Source organism: Macaca fascicularis, chromosome 2 (assembly GCF_037993035.2).
Source record: "Macaca fascicularis isolate 582-1 chromosome 2, T2T-MFA8v1.1".
Taxonomy (NCBI): domain Eukaryota; kingdom Metazoa; phylum Chordata; class Mammalia; order Primates; family Cercopithecidae; genus Macaca; species Macaca fascicularis.
Genome location: NC_088376.1, coordinates 116,836,986 through 116,862,688, shown reverse-complemented (window position 1 = coordinate 116,862,688; position 25,703 = coordinate 116,836,986). Strand labels below are relative to the sequence as shown.

Genomic DNA, 25,703 nt, shown 5'->3' with positions numbered 1-25,703 from the left:
ATTTTTAGTAGAGATGGGGTTCCACCATGTTGACCAGGCTGGTCTCAAACTCCTGACCTCAAGCGATCCACCCACTTCGGCCTCCCAAAGTGCTGGGATTACAGGCGTGAGCCACCACGCCTGGCCACCCCCAAACATTTTCTATTGGTGGTTGGTTGAATCTATGGATGCCAAACCCATGGATACAGAGAGCTAACTGGATAGCCACCTCTGCCACGCCAAAATCTAGAGTTCTTTTTGTTTGTTTTTTTTTAGAGACAGGGTCTTGCTCTATTGCCCAGGGTGGAATGCAGTGGTGTGAACACAGCTGACTTCAGGCTCAGCCTCCTGTGCTCAGGCAATCCTCCCACCTCAGCCTCCCAAGTAGCTGGGACAGGCATGCGCCACCACGTGTGGCTAAGTTTTAAATTTTTATATAGATGGGGTCTCACTATGTTGCCTAGACTAATCTTGAACTCCTGGGCTCAAGTGATTCTACTGCCCTGGCCTCTCAAAATGCTGGGATTATAGGTATGAGCCACCACACCCAGCCAATTAATAACTCTTTGCATATTCCTAATTCTACCAATGAAAAGTAACATTGTAAACAGCCAAGTTAACATGTAAGGGTCCGAGTGGCTCTGCCTGGTGCACTCTGCTTCATGGAGTTACTCAAACTTAATACTGGCTCCTGGGGCCAAGGTTAGCACTTCCTTTGGAGATACTTGTGAAATATATAACATAATCACATATTTTATAATAAATATTCCCAGAGAAGAAACTTTTTAACATTCATTATATATATATATTTTTTTCTTTGAGACAAGGTCTCACTGTATCACTGAGGCTGGAGTGCAGTGGTGCAAACATGGCTTGCTGCAGCTTCGACCTCCTGGGCCCAAGCGATCCTCCTCCCTCAGCCTCCTGAGTAGCTGGGATGGCAGGTGTGTGCCACCACATTCAGCTAATTTCTTAATTTTTTGTACAGATGAGGTCTCACTACATTGCTCAGGCTAGTCTTGAATTCCTGTCCTTCAGTGATCCTTCCCCTCTATCTCCCAAAGCACTGGAATTACAGGTGTGAGCCAGTGCACCTGGCCTAACGTTCTTCTCCACTGAACACCTCAACTCGACATCCTATCATCTCCCTAACTTGTATTTCTCCTCAGTTGTGGAGCCTAGCAGCATCGTGTAGTTAAGTCTACACGACATAGGAATCTTGCCCCCAACCTTGAACGAGAGAGCCTGGGCATGTGGCATGCCTGGTTTGAATTCTGCTTCCTCCCTGCCGTGTGCGTCCACGGAGCATGAATCTCAAAACGGGTGAGTACAAACCTGAGCAGGGAGGGAAAGGAGGACCTAAATATTGGCAGTAGGGAGCAAAGAGGAGGAGAAGCAGGCTCCCTGAATTACTGAGCATTCCTGCAGAGTATTTAAGATGAGGTTCGAAATTAATGATTCCATTCAGATGTATCCAGCTATAACACAAGCTCTCTGGCACTTACAAACTGGAAACAGCCAACGTCCCCAGCTGAAGGAAAGACCTACTCTAGCTGTCACCTTGAGGGGCCTCCACAGCTCCCATCTCCACAGTGGCCTCTGCCTGAGAGAGGCCAGGGCTATCCCAGAGCGAGCCCCACCCTGGGGACTTACTGTGTTCCGGAAGGAGTGGCTGCGGATGGGGTCCTCTGCGGCCAGAGCGGCGCTGCTCAGCATGATGAAGACGAGGATGAGGTTGGTGAAGACGTGGTGGTTGATGAGCTTGTGGCAGCCCACGCGGATCCTGCAGGGAAAAGCAGCTGCTTGGAAACAGTCCCAGAGAGGGTGGAACACACTGGGTCCTAAAGAGTGTGGGGCCAGTGCAGCAAGATGCCAGGCAGAGGGCAGCTGTCTGCTGTGCCCTCTCTCCGGCACACCTGAGCAACCTGTCTGTCAGCCCCACGAAGCCCACCAAAAGCAGCCCCCGTGGACCATGTGTGGTGTGTCAACTCTGTGCTGGGGGCGCCACACTGAGTCCTTGGAAGTGGGGCTTGTTGTCTTTCTCAAGATGGGGAAACTGAGGCTTAATCAGAGAATTCTAAAGTGACACTAGCAAGGCCAGGGGCAGAATTGATCCAGCTCTATATGACTGAAGTTTTTCCACTATGACAAGAAGCTCATCTGTTTATCTTCCCTGACGGAGAGAAGAAACTGAGGCCAGGTCTGCCCTCGACAGTTCACACAGAATGAGATGAATCCTGGGCTTGTCCTGCAGGTGCAAGTTCATACTATTTATAGGGGCCTGCAGTAACTGAGGCTTCAGGATATCTCTGGCCGTCTGCAGATTTTGTAATACATGTTACCATTATTTTTTTAAATTTTGGAGTGGACCCACAAGCAGTCCTCAGAAGGTGAAGGTTGCAGCATCATTTGCTAACATGCAAGGATCTCATGGCCCAGCATGAGAGTTCTCACCAAGTCCTGTGGTCTCATGAAGCAAAGGAGGGCAGCTCATGCCCGACACCTGGGCTCAAACGATGGCTCTCTGGGCCATCAGAACCTCGCTGCCGTCCCCAATGTGCCCTGCACCTGTTAGCAACTGGCTATCCTTACCCTCAATGTTTGACTTTAGAATTTAAACATATATACACACACACATGTGTGTGTATATACATATATGCATATGTATATACATATTCGTGTATACATAAAACATGTATGTTTAAATTGTAAAGTATATGTATGTGTGTATACATATATATGTTTGTATATATTTAAATTCTAAAGTATATATGTGTGTGTATGTATACAAACCTATCTGTAGTCTGTAAGAGGCTTATAAGCCTACAGATAGGTTTTCCTTTGAAAATATTTTTCCACTTTCAAAACTGGAGTCAACCTTATGTGAAGGTGACCCCTCACTTTAAGTCCTGCCTTTTGGATCTATTTAATGCTGGGCGTATCCCCCAGAGGACCTGAAGGTGGTTAGCAGTTGAGTCTGGGGAAGAACTTCCAAGCTAGTGAGGGCAGGAGTGCTTTGCGGCTTTGGGTGAAAATAAGTCCATTCCCTCAACATATATATATATATGTTGTGTGTGTGTGCGTGTGTGTGTATATATATATGTATGTGTGTGTACACACACACACACACACACACACACACACGGGGCTGTAGGTGTCAGCAATATCAGTTTAATAACCTTTCTTTTTTAAAGGACACCCAAATAGTGGTGAGCTGTAAAAGCTACCATCATATCTTCATATCTCTGAGGATGCCAGCAGGCCTTGCTTCCCACCTGTGTCTCCCTACGGCCAAGGAATGATACAGAGTTGTTCTCTGACAGCCAGGAACTACTTCTGCAATTCTAGAAACCTTTCCAGGAGCCATTTATCTCCCCTAGCATTCCACTCAGTCCCAGATGATTTAAAACCTAGAAACTAGCTAGTAAATAAACGTCTTCCTCTTATAGTACTTGTGAGTCATTGCCCTGTTCCTTGTGAGCACCTTATCATTTTAACATGAGAAATGCTATTTTAAGTAGGCTATCATAGAGCTGAACTGAATACTTACAACCTATAAAATATCACTGTGCAATATGACTTTATGATGATGAAACTCAACTGGGAAAACTGATCAACGAAGTGGGGGATCTATGAGGATGAGGATGCTATGCAGACCTTGGTCACAAAAATTCTCATCCCACAAGGCATCCTAACAGAAGATCCACTCGTTAGGAAACATTGCCATGGCTGGCCGAAGCATGGAACACCAGAGCAGTGGGCTCCAATTGGAATATGCTGGGGTGGACAAGGCTTTCCCCGTTGCTGTCCCCACGCAGGGGTGAAGGCAGGGAGGAGAATCTAGAATGGAGCTCCTCCCAGGACCTGGTCACACCCTTGCGGGAAGGAGGCAGCTAGGAAGAGATGAGCTGAGAGCAAGAGCCACAGTGGAGGAGAGAGGGGTTGGAGGGGACTTGGGTGAGGGCGCCAGGGACACTCAGGTTCAGAAAGGGCTGTGAACCACTTCCCCTCACCCCCACCCGAGCCACCCTCAAGCAACCTGTAGGGTCACTGGCAAGAGGCAGCCGTGAGAGACTAGAAGGGGAGTATTTACGGGTTGGTCTTGCTAAGAATGAAGAAAGCGCTCCCTTCAGGGATGGGGGCAATTTTTTCCTTCATGTTCAACTCCGAGATCCTTCGAGGACGGGGTCCGGCAGGAACCTCAGGTTCATCCTCCTCCTCTTCCTCTTCCTCTTCCCCTACTTTAAATGAAATACTTTTTTTATAGGCATGAAATAAAGACTACATATGGGTTTGAATTATTCTTAATTTCACATGCAAATTTGGCTTAAACTTTAACAACATCTACCTGCTTACATGAATCGAAACCCTCCTGCTCCTTCAGAATGTGGACTGAGTGTGTGTTGCAGGGGTGAGGGTTGCTGAGAAGTGTCCCCACCTGGTGAGCGTGTTTAGTTTGTGGGAATGATGAGATTCCCACCAGGATAAGATCTGACCACAGATGAAAGGTGGCGGTGCTGGGATTCTCACTGCCAACCTCCCAGCATCTGGCTGTTTCCCCAGTAACCTCCTGGTTCACCCTGGCCTGAGAAACTGTGTGGGACTTTCAGTCTCAATCAGCAACTAGGCTCTCAACTCCACAGTCCCACCCATATCAGCCAATAAAGGTGCCAGTCAAATGTAAAAGTGTCAGGTGAGCACTAACACCGGTGGGTCTCCTGGACCAGTCTCCCGAAAGAAGTTGGAACTGCCCTGACCCCCCTGCACTTTCCCTCCCCATCACCTGGAAGTTGGGTGACACATGCTGCCTGTGACCATGGGAAAAAGGGGAGCTAACTGGTTCCACGGCCTTGGTGGCCTCAGCGGCTCATGTACACGCTGCTGGGCTGGCTGGCCGCAGACTCAGCAGGTCACAGAGCAGTAGCAAAGCCACACAGCAAAGCCAGCGCCTCCGGCCTCTGCCACCATACCTGGCACATCGCAAGGTGGGTAGGGGTCCTTGTCTTCATCCTCTTCTCTATAGTCATCGATTGTAACCTAGGATGACAGAGACTTCTTAGGAGGAGGGGAGACTAACTAAAACGCACTCAGAGAGGAGAAGTCACCCTGGCCGTCCAGCATAGGGCATGGATTCCTCCCCAAAGTTGCGTCTGTATGTGGGTGTGCAGGGACAGACGGGTGTCCCCGGATGGTGATTCTGCTTCAGAGAGAAGTCCTAAGGGCAGGTGAGGAGAAGGCTGGTTAAGCCCTGACCCAGTCGTAGTTAGCCAGCATCATCCAGGGCTCTGTCCTTGCCCTGTGCCAGCGGTCACTCATACCATGTGATAACGCATCTCACACTCCTGTCTTCCTGCCAGACTGTGAGCCCCATGAAGGCAGGGACCTGTCTTCTTCATTCCTGAATCCCCAGTGTCTGACACACGATAGCCACTAGGTAAGCATCGATGAACAAAGAAAGAACAACACAACCAGGGCTGTCATAAATGGGATTAAGTTTGACAGTGTAGCCCTGAAGCCACCCGACCCTGGGATTACCTCAGGAAACAGACCTCTATTAAAAACGAAGCTGCTCATGTGATCCTGGTCAGATTGCACAATTCCAATAAAGAAACAAAAGTGGTCAAGCTAGTCAAATCTTCATCATATTGGTTTTCTGGTGAAATATCAGTGAACACAGCTAACTGCCTAAATTCAACCAGAACCCCCTGGGAAGCCAGGGTCTATATGGTGTGCTATATTCTTCACACCAAAATATTACAAGAATGATACACAAGACACTCCCACAGTGTAAATGGTACATGTATGGAGATACCAACAGAATCACTTTGAAACAAAAAGGGGAGAAGTATCTTAGAACACATACCTTGTTGTCACTGTTGGCCACCTGGTTGACTTCTGGTTTGTTGTTCTTTTTATTTTCTAGGCTCTCTTTTCTAAAGAGAAGAGAAAAGAGCACAAGAAACCAAATAACCATGTTACTCTGTATAAAAATGCTAATCAGGATTCTGAATCAACAATGGTCCAATGAAGGACAGAATTTAATTAGAAACAACACTAACCACAAGAGCCTAGCACAATCCAAACTCAGAGCTTCCTGGTAATCTCAATGCGATGGATTCATTACACAGATCATCTTATTAAAATTCTCATCTGAGAGCTAATCAGCATTGAATGCATCGTTTATTTTATGACGCCAAAATTAACTGCAGTGATTCTTTAAGCATGGGGACATGTGACTCCCACTCTCAACTCCAAGGGATGAGAGCCAAGAGCCTGGCTTCTGCCCAAGATTCTATCCATTTTGGTCTGCAGTGCATGGTCAACCATGATCCACAAAGCAGGAACCTGGGGGGCTGCAGCTGCCGTGATGCGGGGGTGAGCCTGGCAGGCTGCACTTGTAGGAGGGCTCCCCACGCAGCCCCTAGACAAACACGTCAGGGGAAAATGGGGTTACCTGGCAATCTTTTTCCTCTCCTTTTCTTCTGCTTCTTCTTTCTGAGCAGTGTTCAAACTTTCAGCATCAGCCAAATTGTCTACAGCGATGGCCAAGAAGACATTCAGTAGAATATCTAGTTTGAACTTTTTAAGGGCTCAACACACTACTAAATGCAACTACATGTGGCCAACAATGGCAACGTCACACCCCTCTGCATCCTGGGAGGCTGGTAGCAAGTGACTGTCCCAAGTGTTATACTCACACAGCAAAACTAGAGTACCAGAGCCCTGCTTTTCAAACAAAACGAAACAACAACAAAAATAAACATAAAAACCTGTAAAAGGACAGTCTATAGAAGTAAAATTAAGATTCACTAAAATCCATGAAAACCCACTAATTTCAACATTCCTCTGTGTGTGTGTGTCCAAACATCTATGTATCTATAGCTATGTTATACATTATATACAACAATCTATAATATAAACATGGTATAATTAAAAAGTAGTTTGTTTGTTTGTTTGTTTGTTTTTTTAACACATACTACAACTACAACATATATCTTCAGGGGAGTGCTTTCCAAAATAGACCACTTCAAAGGTTGCAAGTTATTCAAATAAGGATCCCCTTGCACAAGATAGTATGAGAATTTCTCCTTTGAAATAACCTTCAGAGTCTACAGATAACTCATTCATTCCTTCATTCCACAAACACTGACTGACTATAATGTGCCTGACTTACTGCCACCTGGTGCTAGACTATCGTGAATAGTCTCACTGCAGCTCGATCTTTGATCACTGTACCTGAACTTGATTTTTGCCCTCTCCAGTCCAGGACAAATTGCTTCCTGAGGCTCATTGCAGTTCCAGTTAAAAAACACAATAAAAGGTTAGGTGACTAAACAAATTATCATGTTTTTTCACTCTTACTGTAATTGTTTTATACATGACTTTCTTGAATGTTTTGTTTGTTTGTTTGTTTGTTTGTTTGTTTTGAGACGGAGTCTCACTCTGTCGCCCAGGCTGGAGTGCAGTGGCCGGATCTCAGCTCACTGCAAGCTCCGCCTCCCGGGTTTACGCCATTCTCCTGACTCAGCCTCCCGAGTAGCTGGGACTACAGGCGCCCGCCACCTCGCCCGGCTAGTTTTTTTGTATTTTTTAGTAGAGACGGGGTTTCACCGTGTTAGCTGGGATGGTCGAATGTTTTTGTTTTTAACAAGTATTCTGAACAAGACTCCTAAATCAGAAGATGCCTGTTTCTTACCCATTAGCAGTGAAGCATGTTTTTGAGAAGCACAGGGATGAGAGGGCAGTAAGTGAGAATGTCCCCTTCTGCGACAAATGCTTCTCTCTGCCTGATGCCCAGCCATCTGTAGGCAAAACCACAGGAGCCCAGAGACCCCAAGACAGGAGCAGCACAGCACTGTCCCATACGTCCTGTGCAATCTGTTACCTTGGATGGGTTGTTGAACACGTAAACCAATGTAACCTAACAAGGAACAGATGATGAGATCTCTGTGAGGGAATAGCATGCCTGACTAATCTATTCAAGGCTTTAAAGAGGAGAGAAACATAAGTGAATTACATTAAGACTCAAAAAGCCTTTGACGTGCTGGCCTATTTTTTAACTGGAGCTGCAATGAGCCTCAGGAAGCAATTTGTCCTGGGCTGAAGATGGCCTGGTAACATGAGCGTTCCTCTGCTAGGCCTGGGGTAACGGTAACTCAGACAGGGGCTAGTGATGAGACTAGCTGCAGTGAGTATTCCCTCCATGGTCTCAGTGAAGAAACAATAATCTCTCTAGTCTTGCAATGACACTCAACTCCTTTGGGTAGTGGAAGGCAAATCCAGAGTGATGAGCCACAGTAAGATCTTACAAGCTTGTAACAAACAACTTCCCAGAGAAAAATCCATCATCTGCATTGAGAGGTATTACTCAGACCCTCATAAAGAGTGGCACGCTCTGGAATTCATCCAAAAAGGTCTATCAAGCACCTCTAATGTGCCAGGCACTGTCGTGGGTGCTGAGGGCACGGGAAGAAACACCGTACACTGGAATGTCTACTCTAGTTGGGGAAGACAGAGCATAAGCAGCTCCCTAAGCCCCTCTGATATAGTCACACGTGCTATAAAGAAAACAACATGCAACCATAGACAACCACCAGGGACTATTTCTCCGCAGATTTAAGTCCAGGAAGTTGTTGTGGCCTAAAGAGTCAACCATGAGGACAGCAGAAAAAGAAAAGAATGACCATTCATTTACCAAGGGCCAACTATGTGCAAGATCCTGTACTCTACTGAGATATGTGAATACAAAAAAGATTCCTGACTCAAGAAGTTTATCCATCTAGTTAGGGAGATGGAGGAATGCTCGCTCAAAATTCCAATAGACAGGCTGGGCACAGTGGCTCTGTAATCCCAGCACTTTGGGAGGCCAAGGTGGGTGGATCACCTGAGGTCAGGAGTTTCAGACTGGCCTGGTTAACATGGAGAAACCCCATCTCCATTAAAAAAACAAAAATTAGCTGGACATGGTGGTGCACACATGTAATCCCATCTACTCAGGAGCCTGAGGCAGGAGAATCACTTGAACCCAGGAGGTAGAGGTTGCAGTGAGCTGAGATCACACCACTGCACTCCAGCCTGGGTGATAGAGTGAGACTCCTTCTAAAAAAATAATAAATAAATAAAAATCCAGTAGACAGAAGAACCTACAGGCAGTAAGAGATGTGGATAAAATCTGAGGGGGAGCTCAGAGGTGGAAGAAACTTCTCTGGGTGGGAGACAGGGCAGGAGTGGCTCTGGTGGAGGGGGCCTTAGAGCTGAGTCAAGGGACTAGAAGGATGTATATGTGTTACGATGGGGTTTTCATAAAATACCTTATAGCACAAAGCATTGTCCTTGTAGAAAAGCGGGCAGGTTTGCACTGAGGTTACCACACTGAAGAAAATTTATCAGTGAGCCAGACAAGATAAAGGAGGAAACACCTACAGAGATCTGGGCCCCCTCAGAAGAAGAATCCAGATTAGGACCTTTTAAAATGGAAGGGTGAAGACCCAGGTGTAGTATCTTGTGTGTATGTCGTTCATGCATCAAACATTCATTAAAGGCCTCTGTGTACCAGGTCTGGTGCTCAGCATGGAGGACCTGGAGATAAAACATCGAGAACCAAAGGCTGCAGGATCAGGAAGGGTCTGAATGAGGTAAATACAGATCCAAGGGCCAATTCCAGGTCTAGAATTAGAGAGTGCCTCTTGACAGGGAAAACGAGTAACGTAAGGCAGACAGAAGTTACGCAGCATGATTTAGCAGCTAGCCAATGGACACTTGATCCCCAAAGATGGACAGATCAGCAAAGTGAAATTAGCCCAGGGAGCATAGATCAGTACACGAAGATGGCTCCCATCAGTCACGAAGGGTCTTAGGAAGTGACAGATGGATGCCTAAGCTCCCGATAATTATAACATAAAGAACCACCTGGCCTTGTGCTCAGCCATCCCTCGGGACCTGTACAGGAGACATGATGCCAAACTGAGTGACCTCTGGGACCAGCACATGTGCTATCTCACGCTCCTTCCCTGGGCTTGCTTATCTTAGCCAGAATGCATCCCTCAAAGCCTCTCTGGAATTCTGCTTACAGGATGCTGTCCCCCAGCAGCATGGAAGAAAAGCAGATATTGAGCTAATAAGGTAAAGGCATTCACCTCCCTGCCACAACTACTACCACCACCATCACCACAGAGAAATCCAGAGGAAGAAAAACAAAACCAGATAACGACTGCAACAACAAAGCCTGGTCAGCTTGAAGGATACAGTTACCACAAATGAAGAGGATGATGAAGTAGATGCAGACGATCATTCCTGAAGAGGACGGGCCCCCGTAAGCCATGATGCCATCGTACATCACAGCGTTCCAGTCTTCGCCTGTCAGGATCTGAGAAGGCAAACGGGTATCAGCCAGCAGGTGGATTCACAAATGGCAGTCGCTCTCCAGAGCCCCTCGGTGGCTGCCTAGATCTGGTTTAAGCTGCCTTTCACAGTCCGGTTTGCACTGAACAAATCCATCTGTTATCCCATGGAATTTCTAAAACATTGTTTTTTAACTACACAAATAGATAAGTTAATTCTTGGAGTGAAAAAAAAAAAAACCTTATACTTAAGACTTATGTTTTGTTTGTCTGTTTGTTTTTGAGATGGAGTCTTGCTCTATCACCAGGATGGAGTGCAGTGACTTGATCTCGGCTCACTGCAACCTCCACCTCCCCGTTTCAAGTGACTCTCCTGCCGCAGCCTTTCAAGTAGCTGGGATCACAGGCGACCACCACCACACTTGGCTAATTTTTATATGTTTAGTAGAGACAGTGTTACACCATGTTGGCCAGGCTGGTCTCGAACTCCTGACCTCAAGTGTTCTGCCCACCTTGGCCTCCCAAAGTGCTGGGATTACAGGTGTGAGCCACTGCACCCAGCCAAGACTCATGTGCTTTTTCATTACACCCCAGCGCAGTTTTGGTCCCTTCTCCAGAAAGCATGCTCTTTCTGTGTCTCTCTGGAACCTTCGACTACGGATTTAAAAACGTTTACAAACAAAGAAAACAAGCACTAGGTGTCTTCTCTGAGTTTTCAGACATAAAGCGTTTCATGCTATGCAAAGTTTTCTGCAACTGGCTTGTTTTTTCATTCAACAACATACTCTGGAGACCCTCTGTGTCAGAAGGTGCACCTCGTTCTTTTAACGGCTACATAGCATTTCACATAGTCCATCAACTGTGGAAATGGATAATTATACCTATGAAATTACAGAAGCAGGAAATTCTAAATGTCTCATGTAAATTTACAAAACTACCTTAAGAGTAGATATCACCAATGACCTGAAATTTAATCTTCTCTGCTGATCGTACTTGATAATTCAATCCATGATGAAATAGAATCAGATGAACAAGAACAGTAGTGAAAAAAAAAAAATGCTCTCTTCCAACGACAGACAGAGCTCCTTTATCTTCAATCTGAACTATATGTTTTTAAAATTTAAACTGTTATGGATCACAACCAAACAAAAATGGGCAAATGATTTGAAAAGATAAAGTAATTCACAGAAAAGGCACTACTGATGGCTCTGAGTCATATGAAAACATGTTCAACTTCACTCCTGATAAGAGGAGTATCTGTTAAAAGTACAATGAAACGCCATTTTCACCTATCTGATGGGCATCCCAAAGCATGCTCTCCACTGAGGGGAGAGGCAGTGAGGCAATGGGCAGTGTGAAGAGAATGAGCTAATACAACCATAAGGAGAGCACTTGGGCAAGGGTTTCAACATTTAAAATGGACACACCCTCTAAAGCAGCAATTCCATTTCTGGGAGTTTGTCCCACAGATCTACAGCCAATACATGTGCCCTCTGACGCGTGTTCAGGATCACCTACCGGAGCCCTGTTTATGTGGGCCAAGACCGGACAGAACTAAATGCTTGTCAGCAAGGGACTGGTCACATGAACAATGGCACATCTGTACCACTGCATGGATACAGCATTTCGAAGGAGGGGCAGCCTTTTATGGACCAAGCAGGAAGGCTCTTGAGGACACTTGAAGAGATAAAAGCAAGATGCAAAACAGCACGTCGAGTGAGCTCCTGTCTGTGGAAAGTCACCTATAGGTAGCTTAACTGAGTTGTAGCTATCAGAAAATGTAGATCTAAGAATTCACAAGAAACTGTTTAATGGTGGTTGCTTCCTAGAAGAGGAAATTTGTGGCTGGCTGGGAGAATTATTATTCATTTGTAACATTAGAATTTTGTGCCATATGCATGCATTACCAAAAAAAAAAAAAAGACAACAGTTTCTCTGAAAGAAAAAATTTTTTAAAAAAGAATGGCTGATTAGCAGCCAAAATTTAAGTATAATTCAAACAACAAAACTATGGCTTACAGTAGATTATATATGTCTCAAAATGACCAGGTGGGAAAGAATTGTCCAGATCATTCCCTTTGGTCTCTGGATTTCTTCAGAAATGGGTAAGTGACTCATCCACGGCAGAGAGCTGGGCATGGAAAGGGCCACCACAGGACCCAGCTGTCTGCTGCCTTTCCTCTCTGGCAGGGCTCTGCAGCTCTCATCACACGGGAAAAGCAATGAGGACAGGTGGATCTTTTAAACTTATCCATCAGACCCCGTCCAAGGAGGAGGGTTCTGAGCACCTCAGCTTAGAATCAGGGGAGCGTGTGCTGCTGCTCTGAGCGGCAGAGCCATCGGTGCCTCTCTGCAACCACCGTTTCCTTCTCACCACTGCCTGCAGAGGCCTCACAGGACAGGCACCCTCAGAATCTGTGTGTCCTCACTGCGTACCAGGAGGAGGACAGAAGGGCCAATGGCTGTCACAGTTCCTACCACTCTGATTCCTCCAACTACACACCAAAGCATAGAGGCATGAGAATTCGCTTCTTGTGTAAATCTATTATAACTAGGATTATAAACCGGCCTGCCAACAAAAAGTAGCAAAGAAAAAAAGAATTTTAGAGTCTATTTCAAAGAAACCTCACAAAATCAATCAAAAAGTTTTCTGAGAAGAGCTTGAGTGTGAAAAACATTTTTTAAAATTATTTTATAATGTAGCTAGAAGTTTTTAAAAAATTACATCACATAACATAGATAGCTGGAGGATGATGCAGAACAAATAACTTAAATGACACAAAATTTACCAGGCTATCATTAGGGCAGATATGAAAAAAATAGAGTCCTTTTGTCTTCCTGAGTGTGAGCAGACAAGAAGGCAGAGGAGTTTTAGCTGCTGCTCACAAAGCTTTTCGGGGAATGGAGGGAGGACTCACCTGGAACACTGTGAGAAGTGCTTGAGGGAAATTGTCAAAGGTGCTCCGCTTGGTTTGCGTTTCATCAAAATTAAACTTGCCGCCAAACAGCTGCATCCCAAGCAAGGAAAAGATGATAATGAAGAGAAAAAGCAGAAGCAACAGCGAAGCGATGGACTTCATGGAGTTTAACAAGGATGCCACTAAGTTGCTCAGAGAAGTCCAGTGCCTATAAGTCAAGATGAGGGTGTGAGCTCAGAACACCCATGCGGGACAGAGCAGAACATCACCTGCCCGGGGACGTGATGGTCGCCGCCTCTTGTTCATAAAACATTTGCAGTGGGACCCACATTTCCTTACCTGGTCACTTTGAAGATTCTTAAGAGGCGCACACACCGAAACACAGAGATCCCCAGGGGAGACATGATTTCCAGTTCCACCAAGATTGTCTCAGTGATTCCACCACACACCACGAAGCAATCAAACCGGTTGAAAAGAGAGACGAAATATGCTTGGAGGCCCAAGCTGTACATTTTTACCAGCATCTCGCAGGTGAACAGAGCCAAGAGGACTTTGTTGGCAATATCTGGAAAGACAAAGGGGCACCTATCTTCAGGGTCTCCCGTAAGACACTCAGACGGCTCCTGACCCTCACACCTCCCTCCCTAACAGACCCCACAGGAAATAAGCCAATACCTTGTCTCTCTCTTCACTACCTCACCCAGGACAGAAACGTGGCCTTTGCGTGGACAGTCTGTCCACCAGGCTTTGGTCCTGCTTCTGCTACTAGCTAGGTATGTGACTCCGGAGAAGTTACTGGATTTCTCCAGGTCTCAGTGTCACTGATGACAAAATGGGAAGGGGCAGCTCATCACATAATCCTTGACACCTTCCAGCCCTAAAAGCCTACGATTCTGCATTGACACCATCAGGTTATACATATTTTTTCATTCAATCACACAAAAAAGACCTGTCTGAATTTGTTTATGGCATGACGATATCAGAAGCAGTCACCTATCAATGTCATTTCCAACAGCTGAAAATACCACCAAGCAGGCTGGAGGGGTGGAGAGAAACAGGTTTGACTGGATGAAAGGAAGGACTTTTCAAAGGCTCAAAACTGTCAAACCCAGAATGGGCTGTCTCTGGGGATGAGTGTCCCACACTCCACTGCTGGAGCATTCAAAGCAGGGGAACCAAAACCATCTGCCACAAGTACTACAGGGGAAAATGAAGCTTCCCCAATGAGCACAGGGCGAAGGGGTTATGAGGTCCCTTCCAGCTCCGAGAATCCTCGGTCCTAGGTTGGCTCAGGGTTAGGACAATTAGATGCTCAGCATTAAGCAGCTCCAAGGTGCTTCACTACGCGGCACAGACGGCACCCTCGCTCCGGTAGTTGCTGTGTCTGGATGGTTCTACCAAGTTTGTCCTCACTAGAAACGTTCTGATACTTCATCGTGCAGCGATCAGATAAGACCAAATGGCAGTTGGACAGCCACAGAAATCTCTAGTTCAGAACAAAAAAGGAATGGCCTCTGCTTGTACCTTGAATCTGTGTCAACCAATCCGGTTGATTGTAGTGCTCGGAGGAAATGGTTAAGGTGTTCAGAAACACCAGGACGATAACCAGCCAGTAAAACGTGACAGACTTCACGGCGGCCCTACATCTTCTGCGATTGAATCGGTTCCAGCGACGCCAGCGTCGGCTGAAAGACAAGCAAACATTACTCCCTAGATGACAGATACAGCATCTGAGTAGCCAATAAATAGGATTGAGAGATAATTTGGCTTTCACTCTGGAGGTCCAGATTGGGGTGGGAGTGCAGGAAGTAAAGATGAGCACAAATGGCACAGAAATTAACAGACCTCATAATAAAAAGTATGTTGGTCTTAAAATGCGACTTTTAAAAGTATTACATTGACTTGATCATGCTATCAGTTTCCTTCCTTATGGCTTACAGATAACTCCAGAATCTGTCATATGCAGCCCTTAAGTGGGTTAGAAAATCTAAATATTCATAGATTCATGTGCAGATGCAAAACTATACTTGCACACATATGCAGTTCCTATATCCACCATATGGGATGTGGATCTGCTCATGCCATCAGTGCAGAGAGCCACTTCGCTTATTATACACATCTCTTGCAGCATCTCAATCACCATACAGAATTTACCAGGCAGCAAAGTGCTACAAAGCTAGTTTTTTTTTTTTTTTTTTTTAAAGAGCATCTTTTCAATCCTTTCTTAAATCTCTGAGGTTCCTCCAGAGCCTGGAGAGTTGTCAAAGCTGAGTAGGACATGAATTTTCATACTGAGTCATCAGGTGCCCTTTCTAACTAGTGATGCTCAAAATATACCTTTAGGAGAAAAGCCAATATTGAATCGTGTTTTCATAAAAATAAAATGAGCTGAGCCAAACAGACAAGTAGCATGTCCTCCACCCACCTTCAGTTCCTGTTTGTGATCAGAGAAAATATTTTCTCCCTTAGCTTATCTCCTCCTAGAAAACCTTCCCTGCCACAAGGGGATGGTTTGGTAAAGTGTGCCGTGAGCTGCAGCTCAGCGACCCAGATGCCATGAAAGGGCCGGCCAGTTGGTGAAATCAGTCCTCTCCAGGCTGTGCTGCCTCACTAACGACAATGGGGTACTTCCTCTGGGGGTCTGAGTCAAGAGGAATCTCCAGGCTACCCAAGCTGCCCCGGCTGACTCAGCTGTGTTGCTAGGCAAAAAGAAAATCTGTAACCCAGGAAGTGAGCAGAGAAAGAGTTGTGCTAACTCTTTACCAAAACCTGGATCAAGCAAGGTGCATTTTATTATTGCTCTTGCCGTGCAGTTTCCAATGGAAAGAGCAACTTCTAACATGTTGGCCAGCGTGGAAAAACTCTACTAAGGACTCTAAAGACTGTCCCACTCACAGCTGGGTTTCTCCTGGGACGCAAAACTCGGCAGACACAAACTAGTACTCTATTACACTGGTGAACCACAGCGTGCCTACCCATTTACATTTGATGGACCTTTGGGTTATTTCCAGCTTGGGGTAAGTATGAATAAAACTGGTATAAACATTCATGTTACAACTTTGTATGTGCATATATCTTCATTTCTCTTATACAAACACCTTAGAAGCAGGATGTCTAGGCCAAATATAAACACAGTAAATATATGTTTAAACTTTATGAGGAACTACCAAACTATTTTTTTAACGGCTGTGTCATTTGACACGTCCACCAACATTGTATGAAAGTTCCCACCAATCAGCATCCTTGTCAGAACCTGGCATTGTCAGATATTTAAATCTGATTCACTCTAATAGGCGTGTAGTGGTATCCAACTGTGATTTGAATGTGCATTTTTGTAACAACTGATGGTCATTTCATGTGCTTATTTGCCATCCACATCTCTTCTCTGGTGAAATGACTATTAAAAATTTGCCCATTTTTTATTGGGTTTTTCTATTATTGACACTCTTCTTTATGTATTAATCTTTATACATATGGGATACCAGTCCTTTATCAAATATTCTTTGTAAATATTTTTCTCCAAGTCTGAAGTTTACCTTTGTATTTTCTTTTGAAGAACAGAAGTTTAATTTTGACAAAGACCAATTTATCTGTTTGTTTTCTGTTACAGAGAGTATACTGGGTGTTGTATCTTAAGAAACCTTTGCCTAACTCAAGGTCACAAAGACTTTCTCCTACGTTTTCTTTCTGGAATGTTCATGATTTTATATTTTATATTTAGGTCCTTGTCTATTTTAAGTTAGTGTTTATAATATAGTAGGAAAATGTTTTTGTTGAAAAATAACACTCAGACAGAAAAGTACACAAATCATAGGTACATGGCTCAACGAGTTTTACCAACCGAACACGTAACCTGCATGCACATCAAGAAATGCTAGTACCGTGGGAGACTTCTTGAACTGCCTTTCTATGGAAAGCTTTTGAGCAGAAAAGTGACAAGCAGCAGCTCTCTTAGGGAAATGACTCAGAGAATAAGGAGGATTAACGGGGAGGCAAAAATCGTTACTGGGTCTTGTTGGTTTGTTTTGAGGGAGATTTTTGGCACCAATTACACTGCCCCCTAAGGCAGGCTCATAGGATTCAACTGACTGACTGCAATTCGGTATCAATGTTATAACCCATAGAGGAAAACTCAAGTCCCGAGCAATTCTACATAAAATTCAGAAGCGAGAGCATACAAAGGCAACACACAGGCTGACGAAGAAACAGAAAGAAGATACTGACCTGAGTTTGGATTTTGAGATGGCTTGACTGAAAGAAAGACAAAAAGTGTTAAGATTCTGGTTCCGAGGGCTTGAGCACACACTCCCCATCATTTTAGCTGAGATATCATAAAAGCCATGCATACAGCCTGGACTTAGCACCCCTGGTTACCACAGCAGGCCAGCGGGGGCAAGGCCAGAGCAGAAATCGGGGTGCTGCCAGGGCCAGAGAAGCAGACCGAGCATCCTCGAGGCCCAGGTCAGGGAAGACTCAGCCAGATTCCCTGCGGGCCCTGGCAGCAGGCAGCGATGCAGGGGCCAAAATGAAGGCAGCAGAGTCTCTCCTGCCACTCATCTCAACAGCAGCATTTGCTGCTACTACCACAGAAGGAGCACTGCACTAGGAGTCCCAGCGCTGCCATTCTCCCACTGGGGGAGTATGGGAAAGCAGCATGTCTTCTTGGGCCTCAGCGTTCTCATCCGTAAAATGGGGATGACAAACCCATTCTCTGTCTGCTTCATGATGTCTCAGAGAGGGCAGAGCAAGAGAATGGAGGCAAAATCACTTCACAAAGGGTTGCATATTCTGCCCATAACACATCATTTTTATGAAACTCAGCCAAGAGTAAGATTGAGTTCTCTTAAAAATGATACCTGCACTTTACAGAGATAAGACCTGAAGGATACCAGCAAGCAGCAAACAAAACCAAACTGCACAGGGCTCCCCCACAGCAGGCAGTGCCCAGCACATTCTACACTGCTGGTCCCCCCAGCCACCCCCCGCCCCGCCAGCTGCCGCAGCCCAAATCATCTAGAAAAAGCCAGTGAGTGTTAATGCAATGGTGCCTTCCATCAGGAGCAGAGGCTGGTGCAGGGCTCCAGGGAAAAAGTGCCAGGCACCGAGAAGGCAGGGCCTCGCCATCTAACCGCCAGGCCTGAGGTTAGGAAGGTCCCACGAGCAAAGGAAAACTTCAATACGTAGCACATTCTAGTCAGCAACTCTGCCACAGAAGCTCTTCTTCAAAAGCACAAATGCCAAACCCAGGCTGGAAGCAGAATCAGGCCTTTACCCCCACCGCCGACACCCAGAGGGCCCCGCCTTGGCCGCGCCTCTCCGTCTCCACCAGCACCTAATGGACACAGCAGGTGGCCGGGTTAACCACCACACTCTTCACGGGCTCTACTTACAGGAAGAGGCATGTCAAATGCCAGGAGGGGGTGTGCAGAAGGGATAGCCCTGGCACAGGAGGAAGTGTGGCAAGGGGTACGAGAAGCCTTCCCGCCCGCCACACCCAAGGCGATGGCCCGGGGCTCTGCTGCAGCCTGGGCCATCTTCCTCACCACCTGCTTCTCTGAGACAATAGGAAGCGAAGGAGGGCGAGTGCTCCCCACACTCACCAGAGACTTCCACAGCAGCCTCGGGTCTCGCCTTCGCCGCTGACGTTCTCTGTGTTCACAGACTCAGTCTCACTGGTGGGCATGCTAGCTGTGGGGAGAAGAAGGGCTTCAGAGAGCATGCGGGGCACGCTGCATGCCTGGGAGCAGGCCAGGTGGGAGCCTCTGCCACCAGGCAGACCTCTGGAACCCAGGAGGAGGGCGACGAGGGCCCTCAGAGGCTCAGCTGGGCTAAGGGAGTGCCAGGGAGCCAGGCCTCTCCACCGCAGGTGAGCCTCTGTGCCCATGGCCTGTAGGGAAAGCACAGAGTCCCCCTCCAGGAGGACATTCTATCCACCTAGACATTTCCAAGAAAGGAAGCCAAGGGATCAAAGTGAATCCTGTGGCTGGGTATAGCACCACTTTATACTCCTCATCTCTGGGATCACACTGAGAAGCCACCAAAATGTACTTTACAGGTACATCTTTGCTTGCCCCAAAAGGTGCATGTAGGTACCATGCACAACATTTTTTAGAGTTAACAACTCTATTTTTTTTTTTTTTTTGCTGTTTTACCTGATGCTGAAGTTGTGCTGAGCTTGTGAAGCCAATACGCAGAAAGTTCTTACCCAGTAAGCTGGCCCTAGAGCGCCAAGAAACTAGAGCGTTACGGGTGAGAGAAGAAGGTTTTTATCAACCAGTGAGCAGAGGGCAAGGTTGACTCTGGTTCCAATGCGACTGGGGTCTCTGGGCCCGTCCCACTTCTCCATGGCAGGATCCTGAGCGGAAGTGGAGGAAATGGGGAAACACGCCCACTAGAGTGTGGAGGTCCAGGGGCCACCCAGGGCCACCATCTGGTGCATGAGCGTCTTTTCTCATCCACTTGATTCAACCCCATAAACATCATGAACACAGGCTGGAGCCCAGGCAGTGGAGGAGGGTGGGGGCACAAAGAGGGCACATAGCACCCCACCCACCTGGAACAGGGGTGAGGAACAGGCAGCCCCCGGCTCACTTCCATTAGCTGTGAAGAGAGCTACCTCAGGGGTCTGTGCAGGAGGTTCCAGAGTAAAGAATAATTAATTCTGCGGGGGGCAGAGGTAAAAGAGGAAGTCACCGAAGAGAATCCACGTGTACTTCCTTTTTCCTGAGGCATGGCTTTGAACTGTAGTGACTGTTTTTACAGACCGTATGGTGTCAGCAGGAAAGCTTGGCCCGTGGGCTCGACCCATGTGGCTCCCATTAGCAAGGATGCCTCAAGTTTCATCTGCAAATACTGGTAGTGGGTTGGAAGCCCTATGGCAAAGATTCTGAGGCCCAGCCCAGGCTCAGAGGGAAAGGAGCTGTATCAGGCAGCTCTGCGCAGGGGGCTGTGTTCTGCCCAGCTTGCTCATACTAGACTTCATAAAGGTAACAACAGGGATATAGGTGGAACCTGGCTCAAGGAATCCAGTGGTCTGAGAAGTAAGTTTTTTGAGGATACCAAAGAAGATCCCTGATCTGTTCCGCTTGTGAGTGCCCGAGGAACTGAGCCTGCCTGCACGGGAGCTTCCACAGCCATGCCCAGGAACACTGAGGCAAGGGTGTCAAAAGTTAAGACCAAGTGAGTAAAATTATAGACTCATGTTACATCGCTGGTACTCTCATGGAATAATTTTCTTCTCTCCTAAGTCAAAAGAAACCAATTACAAACCTTGATTTACTTTTTCATTATTTCATGCAAAAACAAACAAACAAAAAAACTGGACAAAAACAAACAAAAAACCAAATCTAATCATGGAAAAACCAAAAAAAAAAAAAAACTCCATTAACACACACAGACACACAAGAAGCTATTCATGCAATTCTCCTCGACTATTCCCCACTCTGATTCAGCAGAAAGGCTAGGAGATTGTAAAATCCAACAAAGAAAATCACAGTGGGAGATCCTTTTGACATCTGACCATGTGTCAGTTCTGTGCAGCGTTTTCCTTGGTGGTTACTGCAGTGACTGAGGGGACCAGGAAGCAAGGGCAGTACGATGTGGGGAACCCACAGTCCTGGGTCTGTTTTCTGAGTCTCTTGGGCAATGGGCTGCCTCTCTCCAGCCTTCACTTTCCTGTCTCTAAAATGGTGGTGTGAACTTCACAATCTTGAGGATCATTTCCATCTTTAACAGTTTGCTGTCTCATAGTTCTAATATTAATCATGTTGGAACATTAGTCATTATTTTCAAAAGAGCAAACTTCTGAACAGACTAAGTCTTTGTGGCTTTTTAATCTCTGGAGTCGTGTCTCATGCTGGTATCAGTACAGTCGCAGCATTTCAATCCTAAAGCTTCATTTTAAAAACAACCTGATTGAAACAGATAAATTACATATTTTCTATGGGAACGGGGTCATCAGTTAGCATTTCTGGCTCCCTGCCAGCTATTAGTGTATGAAATATTCTAGTTGCTCCCTAGACTAATTGAGGGGAAAGACAAGAAGTAAAACCAAACTCCCCAAACAGCAACAAAGAGGGAAGATAGTCTCGCAGCACTGTGCCAGGGCTCCATTGAGGGCGAGGCAGGGTCCTCCTGCTCTCTGAGCTGACTGTCCTTCAGCTGGGTTGGGATGGTGGCTGACAGCAGGTGCACAGGTTGGCCGGATCTAAGTATAGCCCCGTGTTTGTGACCTGACTTCTGTACACCTCCATTTCCTCATCTGTGAAAGGATAAGAATGAGATGAGGCATGCAGGGTGCTGGGTCCCCAGGGCTCGATGATCAGTGAGGCCCACACATGTTAACTCCATCATCTCACAAAAGCTCTCCTGGAGCTCCCCGGAAGCAAAGTGACCAATCTAGTGTCACTTTGCCCTGGCCACTTTCATCATCGCACAGACGAATCTAGTGTGAGCAATCTTCCATACCTCTGAATCAGCTTTGGCTATCACTCTTGGTTTGTATCTTCTTTTTTTTTTTTTTAATTATACTTTAAGTTCTAGGGTATATGTGCACAACATGCAGGTTTGTTACATATGTATACATGTGCCATGTTGGTGTGCTGCACCCATTAACTTGTCATTTACATTAGGTATTTCTCCTAATGCTATCCCTCCCCCCTCCCCCGACCCGACAACAGGTCCCAGTGCGTGATGTTCCCCTCCCTGTGTCCAAGTGTTCTCATTGTTCAATTCCCACCTATGAGTGAGAACATGCAATGTTTGGTTTTCTGTCCTTGTGATAGTTTGCTGAAAATGATGGTTTCCAGCTGCATCCATGTCCCTGCAAAGGACATGAACTCATCCTTTTTATGGCTGCATAATATTCCATGGTGTATATGTGCCACATTTTCTTAATCCAGTCTGTCATTGATGGACATTTGGGTTGGTTCCAATTCTTTGCTATTGTGAATAGTGCTGCAATAAACATATATGTGCATGTGTCTTTATAGCAGCATGATTTATAATCCTTTGGGTACATACCCAGTAATGGCATGGCTGGGTCAAATGGTATTTCTAGTTCTAGATCCTTGAGGAATCGCCACACTGTCTTCCACAATGGTTGAACTAGTTTACAGTCCCACCAACAGTGTAAAATTAGAAACTTAAACGTTAGACCTAAAACTATAAAAACCCTAGAAGAAAACCTAGGCAGTACCATTCAGGACATAGGCATGGGCAAGGACTTCATGTCTAAAACACCAAAAGCAATGGCAACAAAAGCCAGAATTGACAAATGGGATCTAATTAAACTAAAGAACTTCTGCACAGCAAAAGAAACTACCATCAGAGTGAACAGGCAACCTACAGAATGGGAGAAAATTTTTGCAAACTACTCATCTGACAAAGGGCTAATATCCAGAACCTACAAAGAACTCAAACAAATTTACAAGATAAAAACAAACAACCCCATCAAAAAGTGGGCAAAGGTTTGTATCTTCTCTGTCTTTAGCTGAGTTATTGTCTAACTTTGCCTTGTGTAGGCATAGCAACTTCTCCTGTCATAGCTGTTTGACACCTAAAGAGCCACAGCACATAAGAAATAAATATATCCCAGAAAGATGTTGCCAGGGTTGAGGAGAAGTGGAGGCAGACGGAAAAGGAAGAGGACAGTGCCTACGCTAGAAATTGGAGACCTCATTTGGTCCTCGAAACAGACCTTGATCCAGCCCCTAAATCTGAGCGAGGAAATATGCTCTGACCAGAGCCCTGGCAGCCTATCTTCTCCAGCTACTTACTCCCTACCACAGGACAGAGAGCGTTCCCTTTTCCAAAAATATTTGAAAAGATCAGGCTCAGTGGCTATAACAAAGACCTTGTTTATTAAAAATAAAACATTTTACCCTTCACTTGCATTAGGCATTCATTTTTTTAATGTTAATAAATTGATACGACTTTCCCTTCTTTTAGTCCCAATAGGATCTCATCTATGTTTTCTAAAAATAAGGACAGAAGAATCATAGACTGTTAGAACCAGAAGGGGCTTCTGAGAGTATATGAACAAACTCTTGATTTCTCAAAGGAGAGAACTGGCCAAAATGCCCTGGGACACGCAGCTGAGACTGAGAGATCTCTCCTGACTTCTGCTCACCGCTCTTTTCAAGTATGTACGGTGGTTTGGGTACATACTTAAATATACTGGTATATATTTTGGTGTTTGATACTTAAAATTCCACAAATCAAAAAGTTCCAAAAAGCCAAACGGGTCTATTATCTACCAGTGCTGGTTTACTATTCTGATGACCTTTATTAACCGCTCAAAATCTGGCATATAACCAGATCACTTACAGGATATCAGCCCAGTGACCGAGGATAGTACAAAAATCAAGCTGTACTGGTGACGACTGGGCTTTTATAAAAATCCAAACAGAAAGAGTCATAAAAACTCATATAGGTGGCTGGGCGCGGTGGCTCACGCCTGTAATCCCAGCACTTTAGGAGGCCGAGGCGGGCGGATCACGAGGTCAGGAGATGGAGACCATCCTGGCTAACACAGTGAAACCCCGTCTCTACTAAAAACGCAAAAAATTAGCTGGGCATGGTGGCAGGTGCCTGTAGTCCCAGCTACTTGGGAGGCTGAGGCAGGAGAATGGCATGAACCCGGGAGGCGGAGCTTGCAGTGAGCCGAGATTGCGCCACTGCACTCCAGCCTGGGCGACCAGCGATTGAGTGAGACTCCGTCTCAAAAAAAAAAAAAAAAAAAAAAAAACTCATGTAGGTAAAGCCATGGGCAAATTACTGGAACACATGGGCTTCTCCTAACTGGCTTCCATAGCATTGTGACTCCCCCATTTAGGTGATGGCCTTGTCCCCTTCAGCAGGGACTCAGTGTTAATTGCTGACAAGTGGCTAGGCCTTATTAGGGGTGCAGGCAGACCCCTCAGACCTCCCCACATTGCCGACAAGTGCCAGTCCCCTACCGTAGAAATAAGCACCAGGGGCCATCTGCACAGGAACAAGCTGTGAAGCCTCCTCCATGGCACATTCCAGGAAACTGGAATGTTAGAGCTTTGTTAGAGTTTATTTTTTATATAAATTTAAAAACTACTTTCAGTGAGTCTGGGAAAAACCAAGCCTTAGGAAAGCCTGTGACCTGTGAGAGGATGCTGGCACTACAATTTGCCTGCTGGAAATCCGGGGAAGCTCAAGGCCTAAATTTTGCAATCTATTCCAGGCATTGGGATCTCTGGGAAGAGCTCCAGGGCAAACCCTTAGGCTTAGAGTGTGGTGGACTGAGGTGGGGCCCTGGGTGCCATTGGGGGTGAGTGGATGGTGGCAGACAGCAGCCCTGCACGTCCCAGATTGTAATTAGAGTTTCCAAGGCCTTTGCAGCATGGGCAGCCGGGCCAGGCCCCTACTTGGAGCACTCTCTGTGGATGTGGGTCATGGCGCTTCTCTTTAAGATCTTGTACTGGGCCAGATGCCATCATGGGCAATACCACACACAGTAAACCAGAGAAATCGGCTGCTTCTCAGCCCAGCACAACTAGCACTTTCACCAAGGTGTAGACATTTATCCATCTACTCTCATGCTGAAGGACGACATTCATCTCAGCCAAATGTGTCAGGCTTGTGAATTCAGAGGCAAATCACACACACACACACACACACACACACACACACACACACAGAGCAAATGAGTTTATGTGTGGGTCTAAGCAGGCAGCCTCAAAATTATGTTCACCATTAACAGGTATAGCAAAATCTCAGATCAACCTTCAGTGGTAGAGGCCGATGAGGTCAAAAATGATGGAAGAAATGTCAGGAGAGCCTGGTTCTTATCATCAGGTGACAAGGGGACAAGGGCCTCTTTTCCCCTACGCTTGGCTACCAGATCTGTAAGATGAGCTATAGGACAGTATCATCTCTAAGATCTATTTACCTCTGACCTGCTATAACTGCAGGAAGGCAGAAACGCCCACACGCTGGCTGGTTTTACTACCATCTACCAGGGGGTTTCCCTTGCATTCCCCCAGCTCTGCAAGGAGGGGAGGGCAGAAGAAGTGAGCCCCTGCCCACCACCCTCAGGAGGGGAGCCAGGGGTCCAGCCAGCGGCCTGCCCAGGAGAACTGAGTCCAAGTTCTCTGCATGCAGAATGTCCCAGAGAATGGGATACAGCACAGGAAGCAGTAACTCCCCAGAGGCCTCAGGGTGTCACAGGAAAGCCCCAGTCCTCCAGTCAAGGCACCCCAAAGGGAAGGCTTGCCACACATCCAACTGAGCCCAGAGCCCTCCGGTCTCCTTCTAGAACCTGTCCCATTAGCAGTATAATTCACAGATGTCTTTGGCCTCAGAGCCTCGTTCTTCTGTTCTCCACAGGATGGGCTTTCTTGCACACTCAGGAATTTCTTTTAGCATTTCCTTCCACCTCCAAGCAGCCTAAAGCTTCTCGTTCTTTTCAAAGGAAAGGGTAGGGGGTGAGGCTGGA

At 46.2% G+C, this 25,703-nt stretch overlaps 1 protein-coding gene across 28 annotated transcripts in view; it reads right to left on the bottom strand.

Moving 5' to 3' along the window:
- CACNA1D (calcium voltage-gated channel subunit alpha1 D) overlaps positions 1-25,703 on the bottom strand; it is a 326,154-nt gene that overhangs the window by 75,493 nt on the left and 224,958 nt on the right. For 18 of the 28 annotated variants that reach the window (XR_012431265.1, XR_012431266.1, XM_005547395.5 and 15 more), the window contains exons 10-21: positions 18,838-18,925; positions 18,510-18,569; positions 17,462-17,488; positions 14,762-14,922; positions 13,577-13,802; positions 13,238-13,445; positions 10,225-10,345; positions 6,434-6,548; positions 5,843-5,912; positions 4,950-5,016; positions 4,073-4,220; positions 1,633-1,762 (exon numbers count right to left, since the gene is read on the bottom strand). Coding sequence is in view for 25 of the 28 variants with exons in the window: in XM_005547395.5 (XP_005547452.1) it covers positions 1,633-1,762; positions 4,073-4,220; positions 4,950-5,016; positions 5,843-5,912; positions 6,434-6,548; positions 10,225-10,345; positions 13,238-13,445; positions 13,577-13,802; positions 14,762-14,922; positions 17,462-17,488; positions 18,510-18,569; positions 18,838-18,925 (1,421 nt within the window). In the remaining 3 variants the exon portion in view is untranslated. The remainder of the gene's footprint in view (positions 1-1,632; positions 1,763-4,072; positions 4,221-4,949; positions 5,017-5,842; positions 5,913-6,433; positions 6,549-10,224; positions 10,346-13,237; positions 13,446-13,576; positions 13,803-14,761; positions 14,923-17,461; positions 17,489-18,509; positions 18,570-18,837; positions 18,926-25,703) is intronic. The other 10 variants (XM_005547396.5, XM_005547398.5, XM_074032481.1 and 7 more) reach the window with 2 other exon arrangements.